This window comes from Podarcis filfolensis (assembly GCF_964270895.1).
Source record: "Podarcis filfolensis genome assembly, chromosome: 6".
In the NCBI taxonomy this organism is placed as follows: Eukaryota; Metazoa; Chordata; class Lepidosauria; order Squamata; family Lacertidae; genus Podarcis; species Podarcis filfolensis.
The window spans coordinates 60683246-60701928 of NC_139609.1; the positions used below are offsets into that span (position 1 = coordinate 60683246).

At 40.5% G+C, this 18683-nt stretch overlaps 2 protein-coding genes across 4 annotated transcripts in view; one reads left to right on the forward strand and one right to left on the reverse strand.

The window, feature by feature from the left end:
- The window catches only part of LOC310764057 (interleukin-20-like), a 52540-nt gene extending 48867 nt beyond the window's left edge, over positions 1-3673 (forward strand). The window contains exon 11 of the mRNA XM_083617192.1: positions 2805-3673. Within this exon, the coding sequence (XP_083473318.1) occupies positions 2805-2924 (120 nt within the window). The 3' untranslated portion in view covers positions 2925-3673. The remainder of the gene's footprint in view (positions 1-2804) is intronic.
- Positions 1729-9641, reverse strand: IL20 (interleukin 20). 3 transcript variants are annotated; one of them, XM_083617197.1, is made up of 6 exons: positions 9532-9641; positions 8030-8148; positions 7832-7897; positions 6598-6750; positions 3667-3741; positions 1729-2534 (listed from the first exon to the last, which is right to left on the reverse strand). In XM_083617197.1, exons 2-6 carry the CDS (start codon positions 8087-8089, stop codon positions 2457-2459), a joined length of 432 nt encoding a protein of 143 aa, XP_083473323.1. In that variant the 5' UTR covers positions 8090-8148; positions 9532-9641; the 3' UTR covers positions 1729-2456. The 3 variants fall into 3 exon arrangements, with proteins under 3 accessions (XP_083473323.1, XP_083473321.1, XP_083473322.1); XM_083617195.1 differs by having other exon boundaries at positions 8030-8227; XM_083617196.1 differs by lacking the exons at positions 3667-3741; positions 9532-9641 and having other exon boundaries at positions 8030-8448.
- Positions 9642-18683: the final 9042 nt, after the last annotated feature.

The window sequence follows — 18683 nt, forward strand, 5'->3', positions numbered from 1 at the left end:
GATGCTCCCAGCAGAAGAAAAGAGGTGGTAATGTTCCCTCTTCCTGCCCACCGCCATTTCCCACACTGTTTTGGAGAGTGCCCTAGTCCTCTAGAGCAGCTTTTCAGATGGCACAGGGGCTGCACTAGGAAGCAGGAAGCAGTGAAAATTGCCTGTACAACTCTTCCTTCCTGTAGGAGTGTCTTATGAGCAGAGATCTGCTCCTGGGAATTCTGGATCTCAAGCTTATAAATTTAAGGCTGCTATCACTAAGCAGTGCATACATCATAGTAAATATGCTAAGGTTTGAATGTGAGGGATGTAGCCCTATCACCAAGAGCGTAGAATAAGTTCCACTGAAGTAAGGCAGACTTGCTTTTGAGTAAACATGCATAGGATTGTGCTGTAAATATATTAAAGACCGTGAGTTTTCATATACTACAAAGCTGAGGCAAGGAAGTCTCTTAATAAGATCAACTTCAGTTGAGACAAAAACAAAACATCTGATGGACCAATTCCACCTGTTAATTATACAGTACTTATACAGCAGAATTTTCTGCATATAATTTATATAACCATAAATTATATATTGTTTCACTACTGCCATTCATGAAAGCAAGGTGGTGTACAAGGTCTACTTTGAAGTGCAGCTGTGCTCAGTAGGGCTTTCTCCCTAGTAAATGTGTTTAGGATTACAGCCATAATTAAACAATGCATTTGATTTTAATGCAATTAAATGCTATACATTACTGTACTTGTCTTGAAATAATACCTGCTGTATTACTCTTTGTATTGCTAAATGGATGATTGTGTGTGAGAAACACATTTTTGGTGTAATCTACTAAAACAATATATTTCCAAAATGTTTCACATTCAGAAAACATTTAGTATTGACCTGAGCTTCCCTGAATTCTCTTGTTTGTGGCAGGAGATACAGCAATAAATTTGCATCTAGCACTAATGCTTTGGTGAGATTTACTTTTTTTTTGTTTTGCAACTTAATACCATACATTTTACACAAATTTCTCTGTTGCATCTTACGGGGGTCTGTGATATTTGTATAATGAAGTATATAAAAAGGGGAATCCTTTGCACTCCAACACAGTTCTCCAAAGGTTTCCTTCATCAGGTTATGCCAGTTGGGGGTTCTGAGACAACACAGCTTTCTTAGAACTGGGAAAGACAACTTCTCAGGATAACAAGCACTGGCAAAGACAGCTTTTGTCAGTGACTGAAAGGAGCAGGTTTTACAACCAATCCTACACTTCAAAGAATATGAGCATACTAAACACCACATAGCCACACACAAAATGTATTCAATCACTTCAGAACTCCTCACAACATGTTACAACTCTGTCCTACGGGTGAGGTTAAATATGTGTATAAGAAATAAAATGAGGGAATGAAGCTTTCACCCTAGCAGTCCCCTGCCTCGCAGCCTTACAGAATCAGAAACAAAATGTATAAAGATGAAACCAGCCTCTCCCCCAGTTTTCCGCATCAAAACCTATCGCAAAACAACAACACAATGCTTTTTTTTAACTTAGAAGTAAACCCTACTGCCTTAAATGGGGCTTACTCCTGGGTAAGTGGGTATCAGTATGAGTTTCAAGTCCTGTAAAAGATTGGACACCATAATATCCCCCGCAAGAAGCCCACCAAAAATTCCTTATAATGCAAGCTGCTTTTATGCTGAGGTGAAGCTACCTTGCTGATCCTTTTGGCTGGAAAGGCAGGACGATATAAACATGCTCAATAAATAAATATTTATTAATAAATAATGTCAACACCAACACTACGACATATCATGAAATACTACAAACTGCAAGTGCAATAGCCATGAACATTGGCTGATAATTATTTAGTACTGTGCTAGATCATTTATGGGGTTAGCAGTGGAATGTTCTGCTTGTAGAAATGCCAATTTTCATCAATTCCTTCTCCCCTGTGCTGTCCGAAACATAAACCCTGGAGAGTTGAGGGACTCTCTGGGACATTTTTTAGTTAGTGATTTACTAACTAAATCACTGCACTAAATCAAATGAAATTTTTACATACCTGGGTCCGACACATAAATCATGTTAAGAAGAATAAATGTTTGCTTGTACCCAATATAGCACCAAGTAACTGTCCCAACAGTGCGAGGATTTATGATTGCACAATGGGACTCCCCCCTCTTTCCCTTGCAAGTGCCCCAAGGCCTCAGAGCAGACCAAATCTGCTCTGAAGTGTTGAGGGGAAACCCAGAACAGATTTAGGGATGCATGAAAGAAGGAGACGAGGGAAGTTGAATTGTACATGAGATGGTTACATAGTACTACAAGTTATTGCCAGGTGTCAAATATAGATATCCAATAGCAGATATTGGAGCATTTGGCAGATATTCAACATCAATGCTAGTGGATGAAGCTTTTGAGGATTCACAAAATTAAATTCATTTCATCTCTGTATGGCCCACTCTCGTGTCCAGCCTTTTCCTAGTCTGTCTTATCGATCCAATCCAGTAGGATGTCGAGCTCCCCAAGGGCTTTAACTGCTGCAGAGTGTGAGTCCATCTGAAAAGGAACAGGAAAATATAAACTTTCCAAACAACCAGTGTGAATACTGGATAACAAATGACATATCTCTGGTGTCTCCTGCATTACTTCTGTAGCTGCTTGTACAGCAAGGTGTAACAGAAAATTATGTAAGTATGGGTACCTTAACAGGGTAGACAGCAGCTTCTGCAGGATTGGGGACAATTTATATCAGTGCAAGGGGGAAATTTTACATTCTCAATCCAAAGTGTCCTCCTTCCTTGCTGACTTGCTTTTATTTTCTTTAAGAGACAGAAGATCCAATTATGGCTCTCTTCATCTGGTTCTGCCATGGTTCAGCTTAGCATGAGCCAACAGTGTGATACACCAGCAAAAAAAGCTAATGCTATTCTAGACTGCATCAACTGAAGTACAGTGTCCACACAGATCCAGGGAAGTCAAAGTACTTCTCTATTCTATCTTGGCCAGGCCACACCTGGAATACTGTGTCCAGCTCTGGGTGCCAGTTTAAGAAGAATATTGACAAGCTGGAACGTGTGCAGAAGAGGGCGACCAAGATGATCAAGGGTTTGGAAACCAAGGAATGGTTGAGGGAGTTGGGTATGTTTAGCCTGGAAAAGAAGAGACTGAGATATGATAGCCAACTTCAAATATCTAAAGTGGTCTCACATGGAAGATGGAGAAAGCTTCTTCTCTCCTGCTCTGGAGGGTATGACCTGAACCAATGGATTCAAGTTACGAGAAAGGAGATTCCAACTAAATGTCGGGAAGAACTTTTGGACAGTAAGAGCTGTTTGACAGTGGACTCTTGTGGTGGACTCTTCTTCCTTGGAGGTTTCTAAGCAGAGGTTGGATGGCCATCTGTGATGGGTGCTTTAGTTGAGATTCCTGCATTTGCAGGGAACTAGATGACTCCTTCCAACTCTACAATTCTATGGTTCTATGAAAGATCCTAGGTTGCCAGCTAGGCTTGGGAAATGCTGTGCTTGTTTTTCTGAGCAAGCCTTGAAGACAGTTTCTGGAGTGACACGAAAGGGTTCCAGTCAGGCTGGTCTCATGCCAAAAGTCAGTTCAACACCAGACTCCTGCAACCCGCTTAAGAGAGCACCTGCATTCCATTAGCTAAATTGCAAAGTGAAAACACATTTACCCTCTGAAACTGATTCAGGATTTGTTCATATCTTTGATTGGCTTCCTTCCCACAGGAGCATGTTGTGACAGTATCCTGAAGGGAAATAATGTATTAAATAAATTATGTTTAGACATATTTCTTCATGTATATTGTGTTCAAACATATATCTTCAAAAGGAACAAGATTCACAGTACTGCTGAACTGAATGCAAAAACAAATGCTGAATTACTAAATTATCGTGTTTGGTATGGGAGCACATCTATTCTCTACTTGTGAAAAATATGTTGTGAGATCCATGTAATAAAATATGGAAAAGAGGGTCTGCAGAAGCAGTTTCTTCCTAGTCTGCTGTAACCACTCATGCATGTAAGTGCTGTACAAAGCTAATTGGTCATCAAATGCCACGTCAGGCAAAGGAGGAAGAAAATGTAGCAATGAGAACATCAAAGAGCTATATTATTTGACACTACTACAAAAGCTAATGAAGAAATGGAAGCTTTTGGCACTTTACTGAAGACCAATTTTAAATTACAAATCTGAATTTAGGTTTACTGAATGCATGTTATTAAGACACAAAACCCATTTTAATATATATCCTGGAATCATTCTTGCAGATGGAGTTGATATCCATGTACCTATGGGCAACATAACTGCAGTTGACAAGGGACTGGCATCTGACACGTTATCTGAAGTTTTTCAGAGTTAAAGCCATTTTATCAACTGTGCTACATCTGTGTATGTAATTATTTTGTTTTTGCTTGTTACATCCACTGCTTATGACAATTCTATGAGGGTGGCAAGTTTTCTGCATGGAGCTTGCACTTATTTCAACATTTCTCTAACACTTTGAAAGCAGGGTTTCCTTCTAAACATACTTTCCCCCCTGCCCCAGAACCAAGCTCAGTCCATTTGTTCAAACTTGCAGAGATGCTCATGTGCAGCCATTTGTGGCCTCATGTCAAGACCTGTATATTAGGGTGAAGGAATATTAGAGGGCTTTATAATGTAGGAACACTCCCCCTTCCTCCCCCCCCCCCATGCATGTGTAGGGTTGACATATATCCAGAATTTCCCGAACATATCCGGAATACTGTAGGCAGCAGCAGTGTCTGGGCGGAAATCTTTAAAATGTCCAGGAAAATTTGGACGTATGGCAAACTAGTGGGTTTTTTTGTTTTTTGCTTATTTTCCATAAAAATAGCTCGAAAACTTCATTATTTTTTTTCAATTTTCCAGAAAAAGCACAACAACTTTTCCATCCGGATTTCCCCTTTTTGAAATATGGCAACCCTTTGCATGTATTTTATTCCTCAGCAGCAATTTTGCCCATTCATCTCTTTTGTTAGCTTACTCTGGAATAAGTTCCACTGAGTTCAGTATTCAGTGACTACTGCTCACTTCTGGAGGGTCTGTCATTTACCCTCTTCTCTCAAGGTCCCTCCCTACAGTTTGAAAACCAAAGCCTTAACCCACATGATTGCTCTGGGCAGAGAGAGAGAAATTCTGGTTATCTAGTAACCCACTAGGTCTGATGTACTTGTGGAAAGCTCTCTGATCACTGCTGTTCTTACAGATCTGCCGAGTTTTTCTTCCTTCCTTTTTAAAACCATGGATCATTGCTGATTTCAGGCCCACAAAATGCATCTGAGATGCACTGAAAACCTCAAGAAAGCTTTGTAGCAGTGGTACTGCCATAATGAAAACATCCACCAATTTGGAGAGTTATATATTTAACACTGAGCTGAAATGGAGAGAGAGAGAGAGAGAGAGAGAGAGAGAGAGAGAGAGAGAGAGAGAGAGATATTTCACGAACATTTTCCTCACTCCAAAAACACATGCTGCCTTGTTGACAATTTTTGCACCCCTTTGTGGAAAAAAATATGGAACTGCTCATAAGGGGAAACTATGAGTATTTGTGCCCATTGATTAATTTTCACAGTTGTGCATGATTGGAGCAGAATGTGGACTGGGGCACACATCCAGTTTTGAGCCTGAACGCCAATTCGACTGAAATGAATGCATCATGATTTGCCTCTGGATACACATCTGGTAATGAATGCTATCCATTCGTCCAGCATTATTTTCAGCGGGATGCAAAATCAAACATGCATCTGACTGTTCATATCATTCCATCTGAAGGATGTGGAACTTAAACTGGATAATGATGGAAGCCTGTGATGTCGCTTAGGTGGTAAGAACATGTTCCCTTTTTCCTTCCCATCCCCATGTAGATTTAGCATAGTCAAAAATGCTTCCTGCCTTTCACAATGCTCATTTGTCTTTCTCCCTTCAATGATATATCCATATCTTATGGGATACATGTCATTGTGACTACATGATCCTGAATTGGCTAGGAATAAATAAAAATTGGGGATTTCCCTCCCCTTCCCCGCTTTGCAAACAATTGTTTTACAAACAAGTGTAAAAAAATACCTGGAAGTCTGGAATGTGGGGTTTCCCCCTCCTGTAAATTTCACATATCAAACCTTATTAAAATTTGGCACAGTCCTGCAACCTCCTTCTTTATGAACTTTTGAAAAACTGCACTGCTTTGCAAATTTTTAGAAAGAGCTTCCCAGCTAAATCCTACATTCCTTTACAGTAAGCCTCATTGAACTCAATAGGATTTTATATCTGAGTAGGCATGCATAGGACTGTCTACTCAGATTGTTAGTTCCCATAAAAAAAAACCCACAGGAAATTTACAAGATATGTATTTAAAAGCAGGTACCAGTGTTCTGGGCACTTTCCTTGTCTTGGCTGACCCCTGAGGGGGAGAACTGAAACCCATTATGACCAGTTAGAAAGCCCATAGACTTATTCCAAGGTTGTATGAGTTGTAATCTGGTTAGCTGTTTTCAGTGCATGCATGATTTTACTGGTATTATGTACTAAAGCTACTATGAGTATGCCCATTACTGCTGTAGATTGTTCATTGCTGCAACTTACACAGAGTGTCAATTCCTTCTTAATACTGAGGAAGTTGTTGGCAATCCTGCTGACTCTCCTTTGATGAAAGTTGCTTCCTTCTGTGCATTGATTGAAGACATTAACCAGGTAGAATTTCAACAAGTAATGAAAAAAGCAACACCTGTCTTCAGACTAAAGCAAATCAGGATAACTTATTAGAATAGGCAACATTTCATTGAATAATGCATTACAGTTCAAATCAGAGGCTTATTGACAATTCACAGTTATTTTGATTTTCTCAGTTATCATATATGAAACATCTTACACAGTTATCTCCTTAAATTTCATGTCACCTTTCAAATACTGCATATATATCAAGTAACAAATACTACTAATACTAAACTCCACTGAATGTCAGCCATGACCTCTCAAAAATCTAATCCTGAAATCTAATTAAATATTAAATGCAATTATAAAATAAAATACCAATATAAAATAAAGCAAATATTGGAATGCATATATTCAGAGAATATGCAACTAATAATCAGTGTGAAAATTCACAGGACAGAATCTTAGAAAACCCTTTTTGGAGTCTAATCAAGCAGCAATCCTTGAGTCCCTGATTACATACACTTCAGGTTACATACGCTTCAGGTTACAGACTCCGCTAATCCAGAAATAGTACCTCCGGTTAAGAACTTTGCTTCAGGATGAGAACAGAAATCGTGCTGCAGCGGCGCGGCGGCAGCAGGAGGCCCCATTAGCTAAAGTGGTGCTTCAGGTTAAGAACAGTTTCAGGTTAAGAACGGACCTCCAGAACGAATTAAGTACTTAACCCGAGATACCACAGTATGACTTTGTTAGCTTTGATTACTGAACTATTGCCAACTTTGGCACTATTGTGTAAACGGGAGAACAATATATTAGAATCCATATGTGTGAACATATGAGATGCATATATGTCATCATCAACAAAAGACATAGACACAAAGGAGACACATTCTGAATAAAGAAAGATTTTCAGTCCAATTGTATCCCTCTACTGAGTTCAACAGGAGTTATTTTCACCTCCATTTTTTAAGATTAATATTTTGTTGGAATATGAGCACTTCTCCAAATAAGAGAACAGAATGTGCAAGGGACAGAAATCTTATACCAACAAGTTTCCAAGGACAAAGATTTACAAGAAAATCTGAAAAGTCTGCCAAATCAAACACACACGTCTTCTTCCTCCCACCCCCAGTTTAATCACTGAATGGCTTAGAGGAGATACCTTTGTATTTTGAAGAGACTGTGATCCATGTAAGAGACGGATGCTTGTGTGCCGATCTTGAGACTGCTGAAGAAGAAGAAACCCAAAAGTTCAGTACTATAAATTGATCCATCAAGATTTGTCTCTGTGACTAAGCTTCCCACATGAAATTCACTGCAATTCCAAACACGTATGAAGCCTCCTTCCACCAATACTCACAGTCATTTCCTTGATGTCTCCAAATCCCTTCCGCATTTCATACATATCCACAGATACCATGCAGTGCCCAAAGTGGAGTTGTTTGAGGCTGCTGGTAGGGATCAAACACAGCAGAAAGGCTGTGTGCAGAAGCAAGAGAATGTAGCCACCCTCCATTTCAGCACTGGGTAGAAAACATTCACTATTCAGCCAGGAGAGCTATTAATGGGAAATAAAAGACCTGTGAGGCAGCCCTACTTTGTACAGGTACATGCTGGTCTTTTAATAGGTCTGCAAGATGCTTGTTGGACAGTGGGGCTCATCTACATAATTCTGTTCAGTAGTATGTATACACCAACCTTTTCTATATGATGAGCCGGAATGTATGGTAAATAGCTTGCAAAGCCTATATATTTCCCCATCTCTTGTTCCAGTACATGCATCTCTCTCACTTGAAAGCCATTCAGACCCAAGCCCTGCTCAACCACATACCTTACTGTTGGATGACGAGTCACCAACTCTCAGTCTAGCCTACCTCTCAGGGTTGTTGTGAAGATAAGTGTGTTGTGCTTAAGTGAATAAGAGGAGTCTGGAATGATTCAGCAATAGAGAAGCTATATGGCTTCCTTTTCACATAGATTCCTCATTCTGTAAACAGTTAATAAAGTTTATCTTATGTTTAAGGACCTCCTGGATTCTGCAAGTTATTACAGCACAACCTCCTCTGAGCTGCTTGCAAAAAGGGTTTCAAGTCTCAAAAGCAGAAAGAAATACAATCAGGAAACATGAAAAACAGTATCAAGGTTTTTTTCTGAGGTAAAGAAAAGAAAAGATAACATAAAAACAGCAATGTGAATCTTTGATTCAAAAAGGGTCCCACTGAAATGAATCAGTTGGTAGTTCTCAATAAACATATTAATGTTTAGCGTCTTCATGCACATCAATGTCCATTTTCCAGTCAAATTTGGATGAAGCCCTCAACACACACCACAACACCACACTTTTCATGGTGATTGTGTTTGCCACAGGTACCCTGGTAGTGTACCAGTGTTTCCTATGGCAAGTTTGTCCAGTGTGAAAGACAAGTGAACATGCTTATACAAGTTAAGATACAAGTCAGGGAGCTGCAGTCTAAACAGGGGTCCTTAATGTACATAATAGTGTTCATTGCATGGAACATCTCTTCACCTTTTTAGTATCTGATATTTTTTGAAACTATACAAAAGAAAAGACAAAAATGGACATAGAAGATCAGAAATGAATTTCTTTTTTTCTTTTTTTGGTGGGGGGAGAATGCTCTTAAATTTTGAAGAATTAAAATCACTTTATAAAATGACCCTTTACCGTGAATAATCTAATTAACATACAACAAGATGCATATATTTCAGATAGCTATCTATCATTTATCTATCTGTCTATCATCTATCCAAATGCTGTATTGGATACTGTCTTTCTATCTGATATATCTATTATCTTACAAGTATTGTGAAAGTGCATGAAAACAGATCATAGAAATAGCTTACCGTGTTTTGAGATGCCTTCCCTGTTTATTGGTAATCATTGTGTACCTGTCCTTGAGATTGTCTTCCACTTATATACTGATAAGTGAAGATAATGAAATGCTTAGTAATCCCCTTTGGATTTCTCGCCTGATTATGTACAAGCTTACTCAGCCAAAACAGATTCCCTAGAACAGTGCACACATTTCTCACTGAGATGACTGGCATATAGTAAAGATGCCACCCCCACACAGATGTAGAAAATACATCAAGTACTCTTGATATATGCCTTTCAGCAGAATATTTGTTTACACTGCCAACTTTATTTCCAGATTAGCTCGACACCGGACTACTAGCCTTATATATACATGACAAATGTGTGCCAAAATGGCAATTTCAGTGGGCCCATCTGCAAATGCTACATATTTCATGGAGTAACCTCTCATCTATATCTCATTTTTTTTGTGGGGGAAGAGATATGAGGTTAAAGAATGCACATAATATGAAGTTAGCCCTGTGGGAAAACAATCTGTTTTCAGTTCTGCGAAAATGGTCCAGGTGTTCAGAACATCTAACACAGGAACGGGGAACCTGAGGTCCTCCAAATGTTGAACTCCAACTCCCATCAGCCCCAGCCAGCAGGGCCAATGGTCAGGGGTGATAGGAATAATGTCTGGAGGGCCACAGGTTCCTCATTCCTGATCTAAGTGATAGATTTAGATATTCACCACAACATGGTCCTATTAGCAAAGATACCAAAAACCTTGAGGTTGAAGTTTTAAAAAAAAAAATCTGAAAAGACTCTGGTGGTTAGGAATCAAGATAGAGTGTTCTTTAGAGGATTTGAATGCCTTTCACCCATATTTAGTCCTGTTTGGATAGCACACTTGTGTTGACTGAGCACAGATCCACACCATATATTTAATGTGCACACCCACTGCACATTAAAAGTGCATTTACTTCCCCCAAAGAATCTGGGAAACTATAGTTTCCTAAAGGTGATGGGAATTATAGCTCAGGGGGGCTGTTGTTCCTAAGTTTTTTTGAGGGAAGTTGTGTGCTTCAAGTGTGCGTTAGATGTGCTTTAAATGTATAGTGTATATCTGCCCTGAGTGTGCATGGGGTATTTCACGCTGTATAGTCATCATAGCTTCTAAACAGGACTTGTGCATATGCACATTCCCTTTGAATATTATGGAGGAAGGGCCCACCATTCCAGATTCCCTTATTTCTTTCCTTCTCTTTCAGTCAAAACAAATATGTTGTCTGAACAGGACTGAACATCTATGTGTGTTTGCTATGTCCCTTTTAAAAGGTTCAATTCATTAATAACTGTCCCTAGTGGGCCTAATCAAAATGTGAAGGTTTCTTACACAACAATCCACAAACCAGTTAAGGCAAAGTACTTAGATTTAAGTTAAACTGTGCCACTGAAGCTATTGCACTAACACTTCTAGCCCCCAAACTTCTAGCACCTGTACTGGGACCTGTGTATGTATTTTTTGGATGCGGCTGGTATTGCATGATATTATCTTTTAAAGACTAGACTCTGATTTACTGTGCTAGCCCATCTGTGCTAGCCCATTGGCCTAACAGACCTTCCAAGTGTCCCCATTTTCCAAGAACATCCCTGATTTGTTGAAGCTGTCCCGGTTTCTGATTTAACCCCAAAATATCCCACTTTTCCTTAGGATGTCCCTATTTTCATTGGAGAAACGTTGGAGGGTATGGAGTTACCTGAACCCCGAGCCGTCTGAAGGCAATCCTGTATAGGGAAGTTTTTTCAATGTTTAATGTTTTATTATGTTTTTATATATGTTGGAAGCTGCCCAGAGTAGCTGGGAGAACCCAATAAGATGTTTGGGGTACAAATAGTAAAATTATCATTATGGAATGGGATGTCCCTATTTTCATCGGAGAAATGTTGGAGGGTATGGGCTAAGGGGAAGAAGGAAGGAAAGGGAGGAAGAATTTTGCCATATTCTCAGTAGTCTTGGTAACATAGATACTTTAATCTCTGGGTTAAATTGCCATGGGAAGAGGCTCTTGAGATAGAAATAAGTGTTTTTTCAGTGTAGTAAACCAAACCTTCTGCATTTGGGAGCTATCCTGCTCAGTTTGCTGAGTGGGACCCTGTATGTCTGCCGTAAAGTCCTATGCTAACACTGAGTTTCCTTTCTTAGCTTTCCTTTCTTTCTGAGAGCCAGTGTAGTGTAGTGGTTAAGAGCGGTAGTCTCGTAATCTGGGGAACCAGGTTCGCATCTCTGCTCCTCCACATGCAGCTGCTGGGTGACCTTGGGCCAGTCATACTTCTTTGAAGTCTCTCAGCCCCACTCATCTCACAGAGTGTTTGTTGTGGGGGAGGAAGGGAAAGGAGAATATTAGCTGCTTTGAGACTCCTTAAAAGGGAGTGAAAGGCGGGATATCAAATCCAAACTCTTCTTCTTCTTTTTCTTCTCCTCCCCAAAAAGAAACACAGAGGGCTTGATGCACATAGGGACTTAAGAATGGCAACAGCAACACTTATTTAGTTTCTATGTCTGCTACATGTTGTCACCATCCCTATTGTAAGGCAGCTCAGACAACTATCTCCCATCCCTGCTATGTTTATGCCCATGCTTTCATGTTATCATTGTATCTCTGCCCTGTGATCATAAAGTCCTCAGTAGTGATATATTTATATGATAAAGTTTTACAACATCCGAAATTAGTAACACCCTGATTTGATTTGTGTTACCTTTATCTTGTAACGAGCTTTTTGGTCGAACCCTGCAGTTGCCTCCTAGCTATATGCTGCAGGCTGTAATAAAGAAATGAACTACTGAGAAAAGAAATTAAGTATTTGGCTGTACTCAGCCTTCTTGCAACGAGACACACAGATAGAATGAGAAGTTCTTGGCTTGAGATGTCACCGACTTTTGGCACTGTTCCTAATGCTATGTCTTTAAGAAATGCATGGGAGGCAGAAATTTAATAGAAGGGGGTCCAGCCCCCCCTGCCCCAAAGCTATTGGGAAAGCTTCACCAGCTAACTTTCTGCCTGTCATGCAGCCAGAAAAAAGGGGGGTTAACTTAGTCTTGGAAAAATCTTATGACTAATATTATATCAATCAGTGCCAATGGTGTAGAAACGCAACAGCAGCAGATTGTAAATCATAAGTCATTGATAAGCCCTTCACTCCCTGCTTAGTGGTATTGAGTACTTTGAAAATGAATCAATATAACAGCGAACTCAGGGCCCCAATCCTGATAGAAACAGAACCAATATAGTGCTACTGAGAAACAAGAGCAAGTTATCAGCCTGCTTGGGAAAATCCCAGGGTTTGCAGAAGAAGAAATATTATTTTAAAGCCACCAAAAGAGGTCACCACCCCCACACACAAACAAACAAAAGCTCTATAAGCCATGGAATGTTGAATGTTGGTCGGGGAGGAAGGATATAAGAAATGCAGAAAGGAAAGAGGAGCGTGAGTTGACTTCCTTAAGTGTCTGACATTTTGTATGACTGGGTGGGTGGGTGGATGGATAGATGGCACAGCCTGTCGCAGGTCCCACTTTTGAATATATGTTTTTAAAAAGTATTGTTCCAGGCTTATCATTGTGAAGTCACCAAATCTTTATCCAATGCACTGGTTTTGAAAAATCTACTGACAGGCTTTAGTAGACAGTACTAGCAAGAGTGGGAACCTTGGATTTTGTGGCTGACTGCAGCCCCCCAGGCCTCTGTCTCCAATCCTCAGGACTCTCGCTAGGTCATGCCCCTTCTCAGGCTACAACCCACCCCTCCCTAGTTATGCTCCATGTCCTCCATGAGTGTTTTTGACTGAATGGAATGTGCCCTTGACTGAGATAATGTCTCTTCCTTGCCTGAATGAAGGATGAAGAGATGTGGGTGTGCATTGTGGGCAGATGTAAAAAAATAATAAAAAAAAATTATTGACTTTTGCATGGCTGGAATGCAGCTTACAGTAAGAAGATAAGAGCCACAGCTGTTTCTGTACACACTTTTGTCTCTGGCCCTGCCCACAACTGGTGTGTGGCCCATGGCAGCGTCTCTATGAATGAATGTGGCCCTTGGGGTGGAAAATGTTTTCTATCCCTTTCTGTAGCTTGTTTCTTTCCTTGACCCTGGACATGAAAGGGAACCAAGGGTCTTGAGAAAACCATTCCCAAATAAACAATTCGTAGGAATGGCTGCACACTATGGGATATATGTTTTCTCGGATTTGTAGCTCAAACTGCTGATACAATTTTAATTGCTTAATCACCTTTCTTTTAACTAATGACCCAATGAATTAATTGGCTAAATTTAAATACTTTTGCAAATACCAAAACCTCAGGTTTGACTAGACTGTAGAGAGACAACTTTGTCTAGCAATTAAGAGCTTTGCTCTCACAGAAGGATGAATCGTCATCCTACAAAGAAGGCGATGGTGAAAGCATTATGGAGCTGCCACTGAGGAAACGCTGAATTTTATGACATGACTTTTACCTTCCCACCTTTGTCAAATGAAAATAATTGCTATGTTAGGTAGAAATTTTACTGGATGAGTTCATTTGAAAACAGGCTGACAATGCAAAAAAAAAAAAAATTCCTGACACGGAGAGAAGTGGTGAGGAAAACTTTGCTTCCTTAATCCCCTGTGTCTATCAACCTTCGGAAAACACACTGTTATAAGGTCTGAGGCATTTGGCTTCTCTCAAGAGTGACTCTGGAAAGGTTATCTACAATTTTATTTTATTTATTTTATTTTTATTTTATTTGGGGTTGCCATATTTTGTTTCTGGCTGGGTTCTGTGCCTTTAACAGCAGCATATCAATCAGAAGTTCAGCACGTGACACTTTTCCTACTATAGCAGTTGTGGGGAACCTGTACCTGCCACATATTGTGGACAACTTGCATCATCCCACCCTGAGGCTGATGGAAATTGGAGTCCAACAGTATCAAGAGGGCCAAAGGTTAGCCACCCCTGCACTATAGCATGTGCATGCCAGGAAAAGCTTCATCTGTTGAATTTCTGCTTGTACTCAACACACATATTGTTGTCAAAGGTACAGGATCCCTCTCAAGCAAAACCTTGACAGCTCTGATTCTCTCATCACCAAATATGCAGATGCATCTTTACATATAGACATTAATAACCCATAACTTCAATAGTGTGTCGTATAAATCTATTGTAAATACTGAAAACTGGTGATTGCAAGGAGGAAAGAAGATAGTTACGCTAACTCTCAGGAAAATTACATTTTATTTTTATTTTTATTTATTCAACTTATACACCGCCCTATACCCAGAGGTCTCAGGGCAGTTCACAACAAGACTACAACATATAAAATCAAACCAAAAGCAGAAACCCAATAACCTTCACCCCCCCCAAAAGCCACATTCTAAAAGGGTGTTGGATGTCAATAAGATCAACCAAAGGCCTGGTTAAAAAGGAACGTGCTTGCCTGGCGCCTAAAGGTATATGATGGAATTAATTATTCCTGCTTGCCATCACAGTAACAGCGTACAAGTGATTGGACACCTGGGTGGCAAGGAGGGGGTTGGAGGATTGTTGGTGGGTCAGGGTTTGTGGGTGGGGTGGGTAGGAAAGGGAAAGAATTTCGCCATTGCAATGCTCATTTTGTATTGGAGGTGAGCATTACAAGCTCCCAGGGTTCAGAGTTCCAAACCTGGAAAAACAAGTCCTAGCGATATTTCTGGCTTTATGATGTAGGAACTGGCAGCCGACTCCATGGATAGAAACGGCAATGCCATTTCTCTTTCCTTTTATTTCTGGCCCTGCTTCTCACAGCAACTGGGGATGCAGACACTTCAGATGCCACTCTGCCAACTGTGATCTCAATGCCAGAAACAGCTTCACGTGCTAAATGTCTTTGGCAGGCAGCAACTGAAGGCAACACAGCCAAGTCAGAAAAGTTGGCAACCCTTAGCAGAAATCGAGACAAATTTATTGGTGAAGCAGATTTCAGGCTTGAAAGGGGGGTGGGGGAAGCAGCCGTCGTGGTGAAATCATAATCCCATTAAGTTTTTGTTCTGACAGTTTACATATTGGCACATCCAGAATGAACAGAAGCAGAGTGAAACTTCAAATTGCTCAAAATGTGATTGATTGAGGCTTTGCAACATACTTTAATTGTGCTGGCTCTGAGAGCTAGGGACAACTGCACCCCATGTAATACGTAGCAGATGAAATCAATATTGCTTTGTGCTATTTATTTGTACTGCCATGAGAGTAAGTGTAGGAGTTTATAGCTGCAGGGTTTAAGCAGTACTGGGAAATGTACGTGGCTTAGGATCATGTACTTTATTTATTGCTGCCTTGCAGAATTCCTGTGAAACTCTGCCTTGCACATTCTCACATACACATAACCATAAGGTTTGAACATATTGATGGTATCAGATATCACACCATTCACTCTAGCTATACAACCCAGGGACAAGGGGATTTTTGGGGGGTGGGTGGGTGTTATCATGAGTGCTTATAAGCCTTTCATGGTAAAAACTTCCAGAGGGGACAACTGTCATAGGAAATTGTCCAAGGGTCCAATTGTCCAAGGGCCCAATTGTCATAACACCTTCAAGACTAAAGCTGCAGTCCTAATCCCATATAAACTATTTATGAGAAGACACCATTAGAAGTGTATCCTATCACATTTGTTGTGGCTTACTGCTTTCATGAACTAGAACCCACCTCCTTATATAATGCTTCATGCATCAGAAGTAAGGGATTCCAGTCCACAAAAGCTTGTGCCATAATTTAAGTGTGTTAGCATTGAATGTGCTGCAGGGCTCATTGTTTTTTGCTCACATCAACATCCAAAAGAGCTACTTTGGTATATACAAGGGAAAAAGTAAAAAATGGGATGCCCGCCCTGGGCCCATTGTTGTTCAACATCTTTATAAATGACGTGGACAGAGGAATTGAAGGGGTGTTCATCAAATTAGCAGATGACACCAAACTTGTAGGGGGAGCAAAAGCCACAGAAGACAGAATTGGGATTCAAAATGACCTTAGCAGATTGGAGAGCTGAGCCCAAACTAACAAAATGAATTTCAATAGGGACCAACATAAGGTGCTACACTTAGGCAGGAATAACCAGCTGTACAAATATAGGATGGGGAACACCTGGCTTGTCAGTAGTACATGTGAAAAGGATCTAGGGGTCTTAGTAGACTACAAATTTAACCTGATTCAACAGTGTGACACAGCAGCAAAAAAACAACCCCCCCCCAAAAAACCTAATGCTGTTTTAGGCTGCATGAACAGAAGGATAGTGTCCAATTCAAGGGAAGTGATAGTTCTGCTCTATTCTGCCTTGGTCAGACCACACCTGGATTATTGTGTCCAATTCCCGGTGTCACAATGTAAGAGGGATATGTAAAGCTAGAACACGTTCAGAGGGGCGGCTACCGTGATGGTCAAGGGTCTGGAAACCTTAAGAGGAACGATTGAGGGAGTTGAGTTTGCTTAGCGTGGAAAAGAGACATGATAGTCATCTTCAAATATCTAAAGGGCTGCCACACAAAGATGGAACAAGCTTGTTTTCTCCTGCTCTGGAGGGTAGGATTTGAACCAACGGATTCAAGTTACAAGAAAGGAGATTCCAACTAACTTTCTGACAGTAAGACTGTTTGATAGTGGAACGGTCTCCCTCGGGAGGTTGTAGACTCTCCTTCCTTGAAGGTTTTAAAGCAGAGGTTCGATGGCCACTTGTCATGGATGCTTTAGTTGAGATTCATACATTGCAGAAGGGTAGACTAGTTGACCCTCAGGATTCCTTCCAAACTCTACAATTCCATGATCCTTTGATTCTGAGGGGGTTTTACCCAGTGGGAATGTTGAGCGTACACACATCAGCTGGCCTTCATGCTATGCTAGAAATTGCTTTTCAAACTTTCCTCAGTTACAAAAATTAATTTTGCATAGTTCTTTGAATACAAACAGTTGTCTTTAACCAGAAATGCCAGTACTGAAGCCTTCCTAGAAACCATATCTGAGCAGTCAAGGGACAGAATGCAAAGACTACTTTATTGGGTTTTTTAATAGTGTTACACACTATGCCAATCTCTAAGTTGTGTGAGATTCCAGTAGTACCAGGCATGCTTATCAGAGCCTGTGTTTCCTTTTGGACAATGAGGCACAGCAGAGATGTCTTTATAATATATGGTTTATTTACACATATATACCACCTGAGTCTAGATCAGTGTTTCCCAAAATTGGGTCTCCAGCTGTCTTTGGTTCACAACTCCCATCATGCCTAGCTAGCTAGTCAGGGATGGTGGGAATTGTAGTCCAAAAACAGTTGGAGACCCAAGTTTGGGAAACACTGGTCTAGATGGATTGGTTCTGCGGCATCACTTCCTGTCCTTCTCATGACTGCAGCCTTGCAGCCCAGCAGCAATTCAGTCTTGTCACTCTAAACCCTAACTTCCTCCTGCCAGCTTGCAGCACACTGTCGCCTCAGCTTTCATTGTCTCTGCCTTTTCTAACTCAGGCCCCATCCTTTTGATGTGCTAATGGCTCATTATTCCCAGGCCATTACGTCAAAGGAAATTAGTCAGACTCCATTACCTTTCAACTAGGATTAAGAGGTGCCCAATATACAATTTAAGAAGTCTGTCCAGAATAATTAGCTTTCACACCTGCTAATTAAATGACTAGAAGTATCTGGTACACAGGTTAAAAACATGCATAGATCAATCTTAAACACACATAAATACACATCTTAAACACACATAAATTCTAACCTTGACCAAACCCAGGCATGTAGCACTCACAAACAATATACTGTGCTGCTGAAAGTGAGAATTCAAATCATGAAGGGTTTTCACAAATATTTTGGCCCCTGATGGCACTGCACTTACACTGAAATTAGAAATGGTTGAACATTCAGTACAGTCCCAATTCACGCATGACAGTGTAAGTTCCTGGTGTATTCAAGGTGTAGCTAGCTGGATGGGAGAGAGAAAACCCTTCAGCTTTAACAGAAATGTCACCATGGCTGGCATCCTTGTTATCCTTAAATTGAGAACCAACCACGCGCTGCAGTGACCTATGGCAGATGATAAGCATCTCCCAAATGGAATAGACCTATTTATTCCTGAATTTCACAAAGGTACAGCTGTTTTGAGTAATGGCTCTCTCATGTCCCAGGAGAAGCAGTAGTGA

Excerpts from the sequence above, each read along its gene's own strand:
- IL20 (XM_083617195.1), bottom strand. The coding sequence starts at position 8,185 with ATGGAGGGTGGCTACATTCTCTTGCTTCTGCACACAGCCTTTCTGCTG. Across the intron at positions 6,751-7,831 it reads AGTCTCTTCAAAATACAAAG|TCTGAAGACAGGTGTTGCTT; the intron begins GTATCTCCTCTA and ends GATTTGCTTTAG. Across the intron at positions 2,535-3,666 it reads TCCTGAATCAGTTTCAGAGG|ATGGACTCACACTCTGCAGC; the intron begins GTAAATGTGTTT and ends GTTCCTTTTCAG.